Source organism: Strongylocentrotus purpuratus, unplaced genomic scaffold (genome assembly GCF_000002235.5).
Source record: "Strongylocentrotus purpuratus isolate Spur 01 unplaced genomic scaffold, Spur_5.0 spur5_scaffold_21, whole genome shotgun sequence".
NCBI classification, from domain to species: domain Eukaryota; kingdom Metazoa; phylum Echinodermata; class Echinoidea; order Camarodonta; family Strongylocentrotidae; genus Strongylocentrotus; species Strongylocentrotus purpuratus.
The window spans coordinates 35,514,561-35,532,660 of record NW_022145607.1 but is presented as its reverse complement, the minus strand read 5'-3'; the positions used below and the strand labels follow the sequence as shown (position 1 = coordinate 35,532,660).

Sequence of the window (18,100 nt, the reverse complement as noted above, 5' to 3'; positions counted from 1 at the left end):
CAAACTATCCGCCTTGGTGAGATTACCTATCAAGTTCAATACATAACATGTGGTGTCCCACAAGGCACCAAGCTTGGCCCAATCCTATTTCTGATCATGATCAACGATGCTGCATATTTCATCCAAAATGTTGACAACCTTACCCTAGCAGAATTTAGAAGATGCATACTCAGCAATCACAATTGCAAGATCAGGTCTCCCAGCTAACCCAATTATGGTTAGATAGCACAAATCAAGTGACACCCATACCGTCAAAATGTAAGAAAATTAATATTCTTCATGCAAACCCCTCCACCTTTCCCTGAAATCAAGATCAGCGATACTGTTCTTAAGGAAGTCGCACATCTGTCAGTGTTAGGATTTACTTTGAAATGTAACATGAAGTGGGGTCAACAAATTGATCATCTTCGAGACGATTGTTTATGTTGTGTATCTTCAGGAAGCTGTAAGGAATGGAGATACCGTCTCGAAAGAATTTTCCGAGGGAAAAATATTTAAGATTAACCTGGCTTAACAAAAAGAAATGTAACCCTCTCCAGCCATCATTTCCATCAACAGCTGTCCATATCAATGCACAGTCCCTCTCTGGCATTCCAAATAGTACGAAATGTTACGCAACGCCATCTGCTTCCCTAAGTTCTCTATTCACTCTTTTGCAAAAATATGCAAGCATCGAGCTTTGAAGCCATGCGAGGCACCGAACAAATTAAGTCATGTTCAGTGAAGATATATTTAGCTATAACATATAAAATGCAGAATTCACAAAATATGACCAATGCAACTTTCTATTAGTCATCAAATGCCTGTTCCGTTCTCGGATAGCTCTACTGAAGACATGGCCATGTCAACCAGCGAAATCGACCAAGGAAATCATGAGTTAGAGCGAATGAAAGGTTTTCATCATCATGATTTTCTCATCTAATTATTGACATTTCCCGAAAATTTCCGAAATTTGTACATAGCTAGGAAGGTAGTCCAAAGGGTTATCTTGCTTGTGTTATATGTTTGCGCATTTATTGATTTAGGGCTAGAAGTTGTCAAGTTATCACCACTATTCACCCCAAGTACGGGCCGGCAAAGCAAAAGCCGCCGTGCTCGCTGGGCTGGGCTGTGTGTGGAAAGGGAGGACTTAGTGTTACTAGGGAGCTGTATTGTTTCGGAGGGGGTTAAGGGGATTACGGTAGGGGAAACAAAAGACGCGCGGTGCCACGGATGACTTCAAAGGGGCCTCTTGAACGGGATCTCCATTAATTACAGCTTCCTGGTATCTTGAAGAAACACAATGCATCTTTGAGTGATCTAGTTACGATTTACGGCTTTACGCATCCCATATCCGTCCCATTCTGGAATATGCCTCACCTGTCTGGTCTTCTTCAATCAATTGTCAACAGTCTCAAAGAGTTAAGAGAGTTCATTCTCAGTTTCAGCTCTCTCACCTGTTTCATAATTGAAAGGCTAAAGATTCTTAATCTGCCCTCCCTTCAAGCAAGAAGAATTGAGCTTGATCAGAAATTTGCCCACTCGTTACCGACGTCCCAACACAAAACTTACCTACTTCCACGTACATCTAAAGATTCCTTGCCCAATTTTCGCCCCCTCTGTAATAATCATGGTTTGGTCATTCCTAGGTGCAGGACTAGTCCAGTATCAAAATTCTGCTGTTCCTTCCCTTGTTCGTACACTTAATAATCTTGACTCTCTCTCTTCTCTCGGCCATTCTCTCTCTCTCTCTCTCTCTCTCTTTGTATTACTCTTCAGAATCATTCTAATTGACACATTCAACATTTGGTATATATGATACGTTTTATTTTGATATCGGCATTGTATACCGTAACTACGTTTTAAAGTCGATTCCAATTAAGCCATTTCGTAATAGCTTCGGAACGCATGACTCCCAAATATCCACAGATCTTTTACACTATAGATACGTCCCACTTGTGCATTTTAGAATAATCACTGACACTGTCGAAGTGATGGAGGTGCTTCGATGAATACCTTTTGTTTGCCCTCTTGAGAAGAATACTTCCACCTGTGTATCAGATAAATGTGCTGTCGGTACATAAATGAATACTAATAACATAACTTTCATGAGCACGATACGAGTCGTCTCAATGGTTTTACAATTTGGGAACGAATGACCTTTATCTGCACATGCGCAAATCCTAATTACGAACTCGCTTATTTGTAAAATATATATTTCTGTGTGGTGTAAACTTCCAATCGAAAGATATCAAACATCCATTATTAAATATGTTTTGGACATGTTTTCTCAGCTTGGTCGCACAATACGTACTAAAACCGTTTTATTTTATTTCAACCATTGTGGAATATAGATAAAAAGATAATCTTTATAAAAATAGGTTGAGGCTAGGATAATTTATTTGAAAGATCTTCTGAGTGGAAATGGTAGCTTTATATCTTTCACCAAGTTTTGTTGAAGCCACAACGTGAGATTGATACATCTTTTAGATTAATGTGCTTTTGTATCTGCTATTCCTGCAAGTAAGACAAGAATTCTGAAAAAACTCATTTGAAGAATCAGAGGTAGTTTTAGAAAATTAATAACATTATGGTACAAAAAAAGATAACAAAAAACAGTTATAGATAGATGGACCTTCAACCCTTGATTACATTTGAAACATTTATGTGGAATTTTTACTATGTGTGTTATCAGGCAATTAGTAAGATCATGCACTATATAAACGATAAAATCCCTTTCAGAACAAAGTCAACATTTAAATGGCTTTTCTCCAGTATGTATTCTCAGATAACTAGTAGGTTACTTTTAAAAGAAAATCTCTTAATACAATCCTAACATTTATAGCGTTTCTGTGTGTTCTTATATGCCTTGTGAGCTCACTTTTATTAGAAAATTCCTTATTTTTTAGGAACACTCTCTCCTGTAGTAACATCCCTTTTATAAGAAAATCTCATATTACAATCACGACATTCATAAGGTTTTCCCTAGTGTGTGTCCTCACATGACAGGTAAGGTGACCTCGTTCAGAAAAACCTGTACACACACTAAGATCATTAAAGGGTTTCCCACCTAAATGTTATCTAAGCTAGCTTATAACATCCCTTCGATAAGAAAATCTTGTATTACAATCAAGACATTTTATGTGTTTTTTTCTAGTACATGTATTTGTCCTAATAATATGATTAAAAAAGAACACCTAGTTGAGAAAAACTCTTATCACAATGGGAACATCAAGGAGGCTTTTCTCCAATATGTGTTGTTAAATGGCTTATAACGGTACTACTTCGAGAAAAACCTTCATCACAATGGGAACATTTGAAAGGTTTTTCTCCACTGTGTGTTCTTAAATCTCTAATAAGGCAAGTTTTATGGGGAAAACCCTCATCACACTGGGAACACTTGAAGGGTTTCTCTCCCGTATGTCTTCTACGGTGGCTAGTTAGACTATTCTTTTGAGCAAATGTCTTATCACAATAGGAACATTGAAAAGGTTTTTCTCCACTGTGTGTTCTTAAATGTCTAATAAGGGTACCTCTTTGAGCAAAACCTGTATCACACTGAGAACACTTAAATGGTTTCTCTCCTGTATGTGTTTTAAGGTGGCTATTAAGATGAATCTTTTGAGAAAATGAATTATCACAATAGGAACATCCATGAGGCTTTTCTCCACTGTGTGTTCTTAAATGGGTAGTAAGATAACTTTGGCAAGTAAAAACCTTATCACACTGGGAACACTTAAAGGGTTTCTCTCCTGTATGTGTTCTAAGGTGGCCAGTAAAATGACTCTTTTGAGAAAACCCCTTATCACACTGGGAACACTTGAAAGGTTTCTCTCCTGTATGCGTTCTAAGGTGTCTAATAAGGGTACTTCTTTCAGAAAAACCCTTTTCACAATAGGAGCATTGATAAGGCTTTTCTCCACTGTGTGTTCTTAAATTTCTTATAAGGTTACTTCTGTGAGAAAAACCCTTATCACACTGGGAACATTTGAAAGTTTTCTCTCCAGTTTGTGTTCTAAGGTGGCTAGTAAGCTCATTGTCGACCTGGTATGTTTTCTGATGTAGTATAAGAGTGTTCTCATCTGTAAATGTCTTACTGAAATGTAAACACAGATGGGTCTTCTCTCCACTGCATGCTGTTAAATGTGGGTGTATATTGTCTTGTCCATTGTCCAACTCTAGGGAGGAAAAGAAAGTAATTACATCCCTATCGAACAGAAGGTCAAGTTCTAGTATTAAAGTGTCGAAATCAAAATCACTGTAGAGTAAAGAAATATCACCAGGCGTATTCAGTCTGCCTAGATGCACATTGATTAAAACCTTCAATACAGTCAACTTTGCATAATTACATCAATTTTGACAGGATACATTGAAATCTTCGATATGTGTGTAAGTCAAAGAAAATTTGACTTTTGCCCAAGTTGACTTTGACGGGACCAAGCAAAATGCATCTAATTCGATGATTTTTTATTTCTATTTAAGTCAAAATGAATTAAACCAAATCTGGTCCCAAACAGAACTCCGGAACCTGCCAGCAGTTTTTTTGATATTATAGTATTTATCCAAACTCAGAAAATAAGAACGTTACCGTTATTTTTTTTCATGTACACGGTATATGACTGCAGATTCCTGTTAAAACTTAGACAATAAAATTACTATCTACAAGAATATATTGCCAATAAGGGGGAAGAGAACTGCGAAATCAGTTTTTCATTATATCACAAACAAATTATTTTATGTAGCGCCTGTTGCAACAAAACTCAACTATCCCTTTATTTTAAAAGCTAATTCAATGTCAGAAAAATACAAAGTTGTGAAGGTGTTGATTTGTTGGAAAAGTATATTAGAAAACATGAAGTGAATATATAATAGTGACTTTCAAAGAAGATTTGGAAGAATTAATAAGGAAGCCAAATTCAAGCTATACACCTGATGATAAATAATGAGGCTGTTAGATTATATTGCACACCTTATAGTGCATTCCTATAAAATATATGCATGAAATTTAATTAGTAATTAAGTCAATGGCTGAAGCATATATGCTAAGACATCACAAACATTTTTGTTAAATCATTAAAAGGGAATTCCACCCTCATCTAAAGCTGGTTTTGCGGAAGCAGAAAAATGACAGAATCATCTCAGTGAAAGTTTGAGCAAAAAACGATCGAAAATAAGAAAGTTATGAATTTTTGAACGTGCAATCAAACATACACAAATTGGTAACTCTGTGACGTTTCTTTCAAGCTCCCCTCCCATTTACCCTGAACCGAAAAAATTAAAAATATATATACTTTCCCTCAAAATAATTATCAATCTTACATTCACGCTAAATGTAATTATTAACTATAGATGGAACTTTGACTGCAGGCAGTCGAAAATGACGCCTCTGTCATAGAGCAATTTTACAAACCAAAACAGAAGCAATTTTTCAAATTCAAGTTCAATTGTAATCCATTAAAAGGTTCTCAGAATATTGTGATTACCAGCAATTTCTCATATACATATATGACCCTATGATCTTTGACCAAATGACCCTAAAATCTAATCAGTTCATTGGCTTTGCAAGATATTCATGCCCTATTTTTGCATGCATAATGAGCCTCATGACATTTGACCTTCGACCTCATGACCCCAGATGTACGCAGTTCATTGGCTCTGCAAGATACATACATGTCTTGAGTTTGATGGTAATCCATCCATTGGTTCTAATGATAATGCAATCACAAGCTTTTTTTGCATACATAATGAGCCCTGTAACCTTTGACCTCGTAACCCAAAATCTAATTGATTCATTGGTTCTGCAAGATACATACATGACCTAAGTAGGGCAGGATACATAGATCAGTTCTTGAGATAATGCAATCACAAGCTATTTTTGCAAACATAACGATCCCTGTGACCTTTGACCCTTGAGCTCGTGACCCCAAAATCTAATAAGTTCATTAGCTCTGCGAGATACAAGAATTGGCAGGAATCCATCAACCTGTTCTTGAGATAACGTGATTACGAGGACAGGACGTACAGACGTACGGGCAACCCAAAAACATAATGCCTTAGGATATTTCATAACTGATCGAGGCATAAAAAACACATACCGGTATGAAGAATCAGATGTGGTTTGAGATATGAATATTAATAACGTTATGGTACAAAAAAAGTTACACAATTTTTCTATTCTCTGTGTGAAAGAAATATATTAAAAAACAGACAACACAAAACAGTTAGAACTAGATGGAACTTTGACTGCACGTAGTTGAAAATGATGCCTCCGCCACAGAGCGATTTCACAAACCAAAACAGAAGCAATTTTTCAAATTCAAGTTTAATTGTAATCAAATAACAGGTCCTCAGAATATGGTGATTGCAAGCTATTTTTCATATATATATGTATGACCCTTTGAACTTTGACCTCATGACCCTAAAATCTAATCAGTTCATTGGCTCTGCAAGATACCCATCCGTCAGTATTGACAATGCATTCACAAGATAGTTTTGCATTAATAATGAGCCCCATGACCTTTGACCTCAGGACCCCAAAATCTAATCAGTTCATTGGCTCTGCAAGATACATATATGAACTAAGTTTGGCGGTAATCCATCAATCGGTTCTTGAGATAACGCGATAACAAGCTATTTTTTCATACATAATGAGCCCTGTGACCTTTGACCTCGTGACCCCAAAATCAAATCAATTCATCAGCTCTGCAAGATACATACATGACCCAAGTTTGGCGGTAATACATCAATTGGTTCTTGAGATAACGCGATCACAAGCTATTTTTTCATACATAATGAGCCTTGTGACCGACCTCGTGACCTTAAAACTAATCAATTCATCAGCTCTGCAAGTTACATACATGACCCGAATTCGGTAGTAATCCATTGCTTCTTGAGATAACGTGATCAAGAGAACGGGACGTGAGGACGGACGGAGACCAGAAAACATAATGCCTCCAGCTACTTTGTAGCGAAGGCATAAAAATGGAAACTGGATCTGACTTCACAAGAACAAATTCCTGTACCACTGTACCACCGCATGAAATTACAATACAGTGGCAAAATCGTTTCACAATGCCACTTCTGACAACTTTAGAATCCAGATTACAAGAATTTCAGTACAAATTCCCGCCATCTAAGAATTTCTCCAAATTAATATTTGCACCGTATTGGTATAAAAAGTACACCAATGTGCAATTTTGGTCAAACAAATATATGCAAACGTTCATTCATTTGTTCTTTACGTGTCCTGTTGTAAAAACATTCTGGAAAGATATCAGTAATTTGCTCCGTGAATTCAAATTATTTAGTTTTCCATTCTCAGTCACAGATATATGTTTTGGAGTTGAGAATAGTAACAAAATAATTAACACTTTTGCTTTTGTTATGTATGGTCAACTCTTTATTTTTCAAAATAAATGCCAAAAAAATAACTTAAAATTTATTCAGTTCAAATTTTTTTCTCCAAAATATTTATTGAAAACAAATCTCATTCATATTAACAGTAGTACATGATAATAATAATAGTAACTAGACTTTAATTCGTCACTTAGACGAATTAGGTGATACGTATGATAATGGTTTACATAACGAATAATGCATTACACGATATATTATTTTGTAAAATGCTTCTCCCATTTATATGCTTCTCCCATTATGATCTATTCATATGTAAAGATTAAATTGTGTCTCCTTGATCATCATGGATCTAGGGAAGATAGATTGAAACAATATATGACCGTTGACCCTGTGCAGTAACTAGTTACACATTTGACTCTAATTTACATCATGAAGAACACCTTTTGACGATTTTATCTTATTCAAAGAAATGAAAATGTAATTGATAAATGATTATCATCATTATGATAATGATGATCATGATGATAAAGATCATGATCATGAGCGCGATCATGACATCTTATTGAAAAAATGAGGGTTGATTTAGATAGCATATAGTCTCAGCTACAACACACTCAAAAATCAACAAAATCCAAGCCGAAATAACGGCGATATTGCTCGCAAAAGACAGGAATGTAGACTCCAGATTTTAAGAAAAAGTCATCTCCTATAGGGATTACACGCAAAAAGTAATGGATTAAGTGAAAATAGGGTAATAAAGTAAAAAGGGTTATTTATGACGATATTTGCGAATCTACGTGTTTAAATAATCAAAGGAGATGATACAGTGAAGGTCAGAAGGAAAAAAAAAGTGAAAAAAAGTGTTGGAGACACCCGGACTCGAACCAGGGATCTCGAGGTTGGAAGTGTACTGCGTTACCGATATACCAAAACATCTCCCATAGCGATTACACGTAAACGGGAAATGGAATTCAGAAATCCTACTTTGCAAGTAAAATATGAGCATGATCCCGGCATCTAATCGAAAAATAAAGGGCACAATTTTGATAGCTCATTGTCTCAGCTACAACATATTCGAAGCTCAGCGAAAACGAAGCTAAAACAACGGAGATTTTGCTCGCGAAAGACAGGAGTGTAGAATCCAGTTTTTAGAAAAAGTCATGTCCCATAGAGAATACACGCAAAATGCGAAAAATTGACATACCTCCTTTAATCGCAAAAATACACCATGATATTTTTGTCAAAAATAAAAATTGTGAATACTACATTTGTAGAAAATTGTCTCAGCTAGAACATATCAAAATTAAAAAGAAAATTGATCCATATTTACAGAGATACAATCAATTTTCCAAAAATATGCTGACGTCATAATATGCAAATTAAAATTTTGAGTTTGGAGGCCATTATGATGACGTCATGAGTTAATTGAGGATAAAATGAGACATGAAATCATATCTCCGACTCATAATCTATCCAAATATGAAAAAATATTAGGAGTTTCTATCTATTCTAAAGAGTTACAATGAATTTTATATAGGCATGTTTTTGCCCATGTATTGTGGATAAAGATAACGCAAATCCGCGCGTGCTGTCAACTTTGACGGACGCTCATTGCGTTATTAAAAGGTGAACAAATTATCAAAATGCTTGGAAAAATGTACCAAATATGATGTCAGAAAAAAATCGGCGATTCTGTGTTGCAAAATGCCAGTACGCACGAAAACGCGCGCGCATGCGCGTGTGCGTAATTTTTTTATCAAATGCTCCATATGGCCTGAAACGTATGCAAAAAAAATTTGGGATGATTTAGCGCATTTTAATTTTTTGCGCGCGCGTAAACGCGCGGACGAGCGCGCACGCGCGCATTTACGGACTTTTATTGACTTGAAATTGACCGGACGGATATTGATCTTAATCATGATAAATATGAATGAAAAATTACTATTCGTTATGAAGATATGATCATTAGTTGATTTTCACAAAATGGCGCCTGGATGACGTCACGATAATTTTGAGTCTTTGAAAATTCACGCAGTTCTAAGTTAGACTAAGATCTATCATCATTGAAAGTTTCATGATAATGGCTTTATTCAGTCTTGAGATATCCTGCGAACAAATTCGAGGAAGAATAATAAAAATAAATAATAATAAAGAAAAATCTTGACGAAATCAAAAGGTGATACGTTGACTTCGTTACGTATCACCTAATAATAACATGTTCGTATAGACATAGAATATGTATAATACAAATATAGTGTAATAGTTAACTCATCAGCAATAAAAAAAAAAGTTAACAAAATATCTGCTATTTCTTATTATGAAGATCGAGACAATTTTTCTTGAAAGCAATTATATGTTTCATATTTTCTAAATGTTTGAGAGCTCGTTGAAAAGAAGGAAATAGTGGAATAAGGTTTTGCATTTTACAAGTGAATATAAAATATTTTGCAAAAAGAAATAACTGCATTGACGAATTAAAAATTATTGATTATATTCTTAACATATATCATATCAGAATTAAAACGTATATTAATATTGAGAGGTTTTCCGCCTACCAGTATATGAGAATTCAGGCAATTGCAGTGACTCCATGCAATCAATATATCATTCCAGAAAGGATCTGTGTATTTATTGAACATTAAATGATCAGAGCAGAGATTGCCGCTGAAAAAAATATCACCTCCCATACGTCTCAGAGAATGTGCAAAAAACATTTTCCATTTACTTTTGTTTTCTTCATCTAAGTATCTCTTTATCCAAGTAACTTCATTGCACGGTTAAAAGATAATAAATGAGGCATTTTAAGGCCTCCTTCTTTATATTCATTGTAAAGCAAAGAGCGTCTAATTTTGTCCTTCTTATTACTCCATACAAATTTAAAGAGTACTCTCTGAAGTTCTGAAAAGAATGATAAAGGGGGATCAGGAAGAATACAAAGTAAATAAATCAATTTTGGTATAACCAGGGACATGATAGAGAAGGACTGGAATCAAACCGCTTTTCTTTGACCCCATGCTCCAAGCCGCCGAAAAGTTATGCGCTAATCTGCAACTGCTGACCAGGTGGTGAGATAAAAGAGCGCATGAATTTCAGGATTTAGAATTCCTACATCAGAAAATGGTATCACAGCAACTGTTCGCTGTCCCTTTTCAATGATTTCTCATCTATTGTTGAATGTGTAAAGAGTAGAACAAGCGAACACAAACTTGTGTAATTTCATCCTTTTTTTAACTTCAAAGATACAAAAAACACGCAAAAACACGCATTAGCAAACTTAATGTTATTTAAGATTGTAAATCATGAATCAAATAACGTGACATTAAAACATGCACAAATTATCCTAAACTATTGAGTTTTTGTCAGGATGTCATTTTTCTTTTACCAACTCTGGCACACAAATTATAGGAAGGACTGAGTTCTAAATTTGGAAATGTGTTAATGCACTATTCCCAATACAATCCCCATATAAAGTTTTTGATTTACACTGAAATTTTGCCGGTAATCTAATATTTTGTAATAAATGTAAAACTGGTGCCTGGCTTCCGAAAGTCCCCGCAGTGGAAGCGCGGTGTGGAGTATGGAACTTCAAAGCCAAGTGGAATGTTACACATCCCATTGTTACGCTTTAGAACTCACGAATGCGTTGAATAAATTACAAGAGTTTCGCCGGCTTGTTTCCCGTCCTTCTCTATCAAGTCCCTGGTATAAATATAGATATTTAATAATGGTCACAGTTCAAGTTGGAAATTATTTATTTAGAAAAAGTGGAAAGAGTTATTACCACAAGACAAGGACAAATGCTGAACATACATTGAAATGGCAAAACAAGTATGTAAAATTGTTATCAATGTTATCTTCAATGTATTCTTTACGTTATAGTTTATAATGTACCACTTATTATTATGTAAATTTCCTTCACAAACTGCTTTTTTATTTATTCAGATTTGAAGCAATAAACTTAGGATTATATTATTTTTTAAAGACCACTTATACAACAAAATCCCTTTATTACGTTTAATACATTTGTGTGGCATTTCTACTCTGTGTGTTATCAGGCAATTATCAAGATCATGCACTGTATTAACGATATAATCCATTTCAGAACAAAGTCAACATTTTAATGGCTTTTCTCCAGTATGTATTTTCAGATAACTAGTAAGATTACCGTACTATTAAAAGAAAATCTCTTTATACAATCTTAACATTTATAGGGTGTGTTTTTAAATGCCTTGTGAGCTCACTTATATAAGAAAATTCCTTATTTTTTAGGAACACTCTCTCCTGTAGTAACATTCCTTTTATAAGAAAATCTTATATTACAATCATGACATTCATAAGGTTTTCCCTAGTGTGTGTCCTCACATGACAGGTAAGATGATCTTTTTCAGAAAAACGTGTACACACACTAAGAACATTAAAGGCACTTTGAACATGACTGACAAAGAAAGCGCACAAAATATACAGTTCCTCAGGTAGACAAAGGAACATCCCTTCACTGCTATTATGTAAAAATTTGTAGAACAGGTGTCACATGCATATTCACCTTTTTACATAATAGCAGTGAAGGGATGTTCCTTTGCCTACCTGAGGAACTGAATATTTTGTCCGCTTTCTTTGTCAGTCATGTTCATAGTGAGGGTTTCCCACATGAATGTTATCTAAGCTAGCTAATAACATCCGTTTGATAAGAAAATCTCATATTATAATCAAGACATTTTTATGTTATTTTTTCTAGTACATGTATGTGTCCTGATTACGATCACCTAGTTTAGAAAAAAATCTTATCACAATGGGAACATCAATGAGGCTTTTCCCCACTGTGTGTTCTTAAATGGCGTATAAGGGTACTACTTCGAGAAAAACCTTTATCACAATGGGAACATTTGAAAGGTTTTTCTCCATTGTGTGTTCTTAAATGGCATGTAAGGGTACCACTTTGAGAAAAACCCTTATCACACTGGGACACTTAAATGGTTTCTCTCCTGTATGTGTTCTAAGGTGGGTAGTAAGATCATTCTTTTGATAAAACGTCTTATCACAATGGGAACATCGATAAGGTTTTTCTCCACTGTGTGTTCTTAAATGTCTTCTAAGGGAACTTTTAAGGGAAAAAAATTCATCACACTGGGAACACTTGAATGGTTTCTCTCCTGTATGTGTTCTAAGGTGACGTGTAAGATTATTCTTTTCAGGAAATTCTTTATCACAATATGAACATTGATAAGGTATTTCTCCACTGTGTGTTCTTAAATGTCTCGTAAGGTGTGTTCTTTGAGAAAAATCCTGATCACACTGGGAACACTTGAAAGGTTTTTCTCCTGTATGTCTCCTAAGGTGGCTAGTAAGAATAGTCTTTTGAGCAAATGTCTTATCACAATGGGAACATTTATAAGGCTTTTCTCCACTGTGTGTTCTTAAATGTCTAATAAGGGTACCTCTTTCAGCAAAACCTGTATCACACTGAGAACACTTAAATGGTTTCTCTCCTGTATGTGTTCTTAGGTGACGTGTAAGATTCTTCTTTTCAGAAAATCCTTTATCACAATTGGGACATCGATACGGCTTTTCTCCACTGTGTGTTCTTAAATGGGTAGTAAGATAACTTTGGCAAGTAAAAACCTTATCACACTGGGAACACTTAAAGGGTGTCTCTCCTGTATGTGTTCTAAGGTGTCTAATAAGGGTACTTCTTTCAGAAAAAAACTTTTCACAATAGGAACAGTGAAAAGGCTTTTCTCCTGTATGCGTCCTTAGATGCTTTCCTAGATTACTTTGGCAAGTAAAAACCTTATCACACTGGGAACACTTAAATGGTTTCTCTCCTGTATGTGTTCTAAGGTGGCTAGTAAGCTCACAGTCGACCTGGTGTTTTTTTGGATGTAGTATAAGAGTGTTCTCATCTGTCAATGTCTTACTGCAATGTAAACACAGATGTGTCTTCTCTCCACTGCATGCTGTTATATGTGGTTGTATATTGTCTTGTCCATTGTCCAACTCTAGGGAAGAAAAGAAAGTAATTACATCCCTATTGAAGAGAAGGTCAAGTTCTGGTATTAAAGTGTCAAAATCAAAATTAAAGTCACTGTAGAGTAAAGAAATATCCCCAGGCGTATCCAGTCTGCCTAGATGCAGACTATCACGAAATGGTTAAATCCTTCAATACAGTCAATTTCGCATACGTCAATTTTGACAGGATACATTGAAATCTTTGAAATGTGTGTAAATCAAAGAAAATTTGACTTTCGTCCAAGTTGTCTTTGATGGGACCAAGCAAAATGCATCTAAATAGATGATTTTTGCTTTCTATGTATTAAGTCAAATGAATTAAACCATATCTGGTCCCAAACAGAAATCAGGAACTTGCCAGCAGTTTTGTTGATTTCATAGTTTTTATCCAAACTCGGTTTAAACTGTTGTGCAGACATCCAGAAAATAAGAAAGATACCAGTATTTTTTTTCATGTACACGGTATATGACTGCAGACTCATGTTAAAACTTGGACAATAAAATTACTTTCTACAAGAATATATTGCCAAAAAGGAGGAAGAGAACTGCAAAATCTGTTAAACATAATGAATGAATGAGTACTGAATACGAAACGGTAACACTTATGATTCAATGATATTGAATTTAGCTATCATTCTTTTGGAGACTGTTGATAGATATTGTTGGATCTTCTAAATAATCTACTACGGTCCCATACTTGATGTAACGTTTAGTGAACTGTGTACATGCATTGATACTAATACCGGTGTGATAATCGCGATTGCAGTGACGTAAAAGTAATTAGTGTAAACCCTAGGGCTAGGCCAGCTAATAGTACTACAATGCCTCCCAAACAGACAGCAATACCATAAAGCTATCAAGGAGCTCCTAGACAGTGAGGACTCCAAGGAGGCACTCTCGAACAATGGTAGTAGCAAATTAGATGAAATCTCAAATAAACTTGATGAAATTCACCGCAAACTTGATCATCATGATCAACGCTTCATAACTATTGAAAGTCTCAGAAAGTCAGATATTAAAATAAGTGAAGTGTATGATGAACTTGCAACAAAATTTCAGTACCTTCACACTTCATCAGAGAAGGCAAAATTAACCTTGATGGATGTTGAGACGAAAGTGAATGAAAGGGAGACAGCTATCAAACATCTTCCAAGTCAACTGATACGAGCCTCAACAAAATTGCAAACCTGAAACGGCAAGTTAACAGATAAGAGCAGCGTTCTTGAAACAACTGCAAAAGACTCTTCGGTCTCATTAAGCGTGGAGAAAACACCAAATAGAATACTCTCGTTTGTGAAGAAGGTAATTGATAACCAGCCATACCTAGTATGATTATCGGCAATGTGCGATCCCTTGCTAACAAGATAGATGAACTAGAAATCCTTACAAGATATATGCATGAATACAGAGAAACCTGTCTCATGAGATTTAGTGAAATTTGGCTAAATGGCTCAATACCAGACAGTGCTCTACATATTCCATATTTTGAATTGGTCAGAGGGGACAGAACGAGGGAGCCCGGAAAGACGAGGGGAGGAGGTGTATGCCTATACATAAACTCAAAATGGTGTCAAAATTGGACAGTGAAAGATGTGACTTGTAAACCAGACATAGAGCTAATCTCAGTGGGACTAAGACCGTTTTATCTCCCCAGAGAGTTTTCCAAATATTTGTAACAGTTTGCTACGTACATCCTCGGGCAGACTTAAACACTGCCAGTGAAATTCTAACTGAGAACACGCAATGTTTAGAGGCAGCTGCCCCTGACGCCCCAATCTTCATCTTGGGCAACTTTAACCAGTTGCGGCTAGAAAACTCCCTATCAGATTATGAACAATACATTCAAATTCCTACAAGAGGGGATGCCACCCTAGACCTGTGTTACGGAAATATTTTAAACGCATAGGAGTCCAGGGCGTGTCATCAACTAGGCCGATCAGACCATCGGAACATACAGCTGATACCGGCATATAAACAGAAACTGAAACGGAGCAAGCCGGTCACTAGGCAACGATACGCTTGGACCCCAGAAACCAACGAGGCGTTACGCGAATGCCTAGACTGCACCTACTGGGACTTGTTAATCAACTCCACGAACTCTTTGGACGAAGAAGCAACTATTGTCTCCGACTACGTCAAGTCCTGCATTGAATTGACAATCCCACACAGACTCCTTAACCACTTGACTGCTCACCACGTACATGTACGTGCTTAGTGCATTGCACTTTCAAGACCTTAGCACTGCATAAGGCCTAGCCCTACTGTGTAATTAGCACTACAATGATGTTATACAGGTCTCGAACAGTATATGGCGCTCTTCTAGAGAAATACCGGCTTTTTGTGTGTGCAGTGTACGTTTTTTGTGAAGTTTTTGTACAGTACAGAAATGCTGTAGCACAGGGGGTATGAACATATCTTAAGCCATTAGCAGTCAAGTGGTTAAAGTGTATCCTAACAACAAGCTGTGAGTGAATAAAGAGCTTCGCGATCTGCTCAGAGAGAAGGGAGCAGCAGTCTCAGCTGGAAACTCTTTCACTAAAGGATATCCAAAGAAAAATCAAGCGTCAGACGGAAAAATGTAAACATTCCTACAAGGAAAATAATCCCAGGATGGCATGGAAAACAATGCAGGATATTACTGGTTACAATAAAGATAAATCTAATTCTGTGGTACTTGATCACGATAGTGAATTTGTTAATGATCTCAACAACTTCTATTGCCGATTTGATGTAGAAAATTTCTCTATTGAAAACGAAGAAATGAAATGGAAGGTAATAGACGAAATTCCAGTCAGAGTACTTATCCAGATACATGAGCATGATGTAAGACGTATGTTTGCAAGCTTACGAACACACAAGTCGCCCGGACCAGACGGAATATGTAACCAAGTTCTGAAAGTATGTAAGGATCAGTTTGCCCCAGTGTTTACTAAACTATTTGAGAAATCTCTAAGTCTACGTATAATCCCCCAGTTATGGAAGCGGTCAATAATCATCCCTATCCCAAAAGGACACAAACGAAAGAAATGAATGATTTCAGACCCATATCCCTTACATGTAGCGTAATGAAATGTTTAGAGAAGATTGTGTTGAAATACCTCATGAGACAAGTTGGGGATCAGATAGATGTGTTGCAGTTTGCTTAAAGGGAGGTATACAGGTGTAGACGATGCAATTTTGACATTTCTCCATAATATATATAATCACATGGACCACGTTGGTAATTCTGTAAGATGTCTGTTTGTCGATTTCTCAAGTGCATTCAACACAATTGTACCGCACACTGATTAAGAAACTAATTGAGATGAAAGCACACCCTACCCTCATTCTATGGATACAGGATTTCCTAAATGAAAGAGAACAATATGTTCACTTGAGAAATGTAAACTCTAAAGTGAAATTCATCAACATAGGAGCCCCTCAGGGCTGTGTCCTCTCTCCAGTATTATTGTCTATTTATACCAGTAATTGTGTAAGCACATCACCAAACTGTCAAGTGATTAAGTATGCAGATGATACTGTTATTTCAGGCTCTATGTCAGACATCAGAAGTGAACAAGATTATGTCACCGTTGTAAACAGATTTGTAGAGTGGTGTGAACGGCACTATCACAAGTTGAACGTCTCGAAGACAAAGGAAATGATTATAGATTTTCGGAGAAGTCCACAAGCAAGACCACCGCTTATTATTCAGGGGTCGGCTGTGGAAAGAGTTGACAGTTATAAGAACTTGGGAACAACGGTATCTGATTCACTCGACTGGTCATCGAATGTTACCTTGCTTAGAAAAAAGTGCAATCAGAGAATGTACTTCTTGAGAATTATGAGAAAGTTGCATGCTGTAGACAAAACAATTCTGATTCTATTTTACAGATCATTGATAGAGAGTGTAGCTACATACAACATAATATGCTATTTTGGGAATGCAACTCAAAAAGATGAGAAGAAGTTAGACAGTACGAGGAGAGTAGCACAATGGATAATTGGCAGTAGCCTCCCCGCAGTATCCACACTGCATGAAGAAAGAGTAGTTGCTAAAGTCAAACGAATCATGAACGACCCCACCCACCCGCTTCACACTAATTACAATTACAATAGGTCAGGCTTTCGTTTGTGTGTGCCCAGGTCTGCACGAGTGAGAACTCGGCAATCATTCATACCAAACTCCATCCACATGTACAACGGAATGTCGCGAAGACCCAGTGTTAATTGTACTTTAATATTATATTTAATAATTAATAATTCCCAAATTGGTTTAAGACGCAAACACATGTATGGAAACCCAACCTCCTCAGTATATTTATATTTATCTCACTTGTTAATTCGTTTGATCACCTGACACCTCCTCTTGCTCTGATTTAATTACTATGTTAACTATTGTTCTGAATTAGTGTTTAAAAAAAAACATCCGATCCTCTGATAGTTTGTGCCTAATCATATGTTAAACTTTATTTATTTACTGTTAATCTCTACATTTTTGTAAATTCATTAGTAAATGTTAATCTGTATATGTTACACCAGTGAAAATCAAATATCCAGAAATGGACAATAAATACTAAATTGAATTGAATTGAATTCATGTTGATCTTCAGGAGCAAGATTTAGACCGTAGCCATCGAGTTGGCGACCCTTCTTCAGCAACACGTAAAGGTGACCATACAATTATAGTTAAGCTTAAATCATATTGCACGAGACCTACCGGTAATTGAAAAAACAGAGAATTGCTCCAAGAAGCATACAAACTCTCAAAAAAAGGCAG

At 36.1% G+C, this 18,100-nt stretch overlaps 1 protein-coding gene across 3 annotated transcripts in view; it reads right to left on the bottom strand.

Annotated features, from left to right (window-relative positions):
- Positions 1-3,854: 3,854 nt before the first annotated feature.
- The window catches only part of LOC105442645 (zinc finger protein OZF-like), a 37,307-nt gene continuing 23,061 nt past the window's right edge, over positions 3,855-18,100 (bottom strand). Inside the window, exons 6-9 of one of the 3 annotated variants that reach the window (XM_030994619.1) lie at positions 12,271-13,331; positions 11,611-11,613; positions 5,793-5,797; positions 3,855-4,011 (exon numbers count right to left, since the gene is read on the bottom strand). In XM_030994619.1, the coding sequence (XP_030850479.1) occupies positions 3,921-4,011; positions 5,793-5,797; positions 11,611-11,613; positions 12,271-13,331 (1,160 nt within the window). In that variant the 3' untranslated portion in view covers positions 3,855-3,920. The other 2 variants (XM_030994618.1, XM_030994621.1) reach the window with 2 other exon arrangements.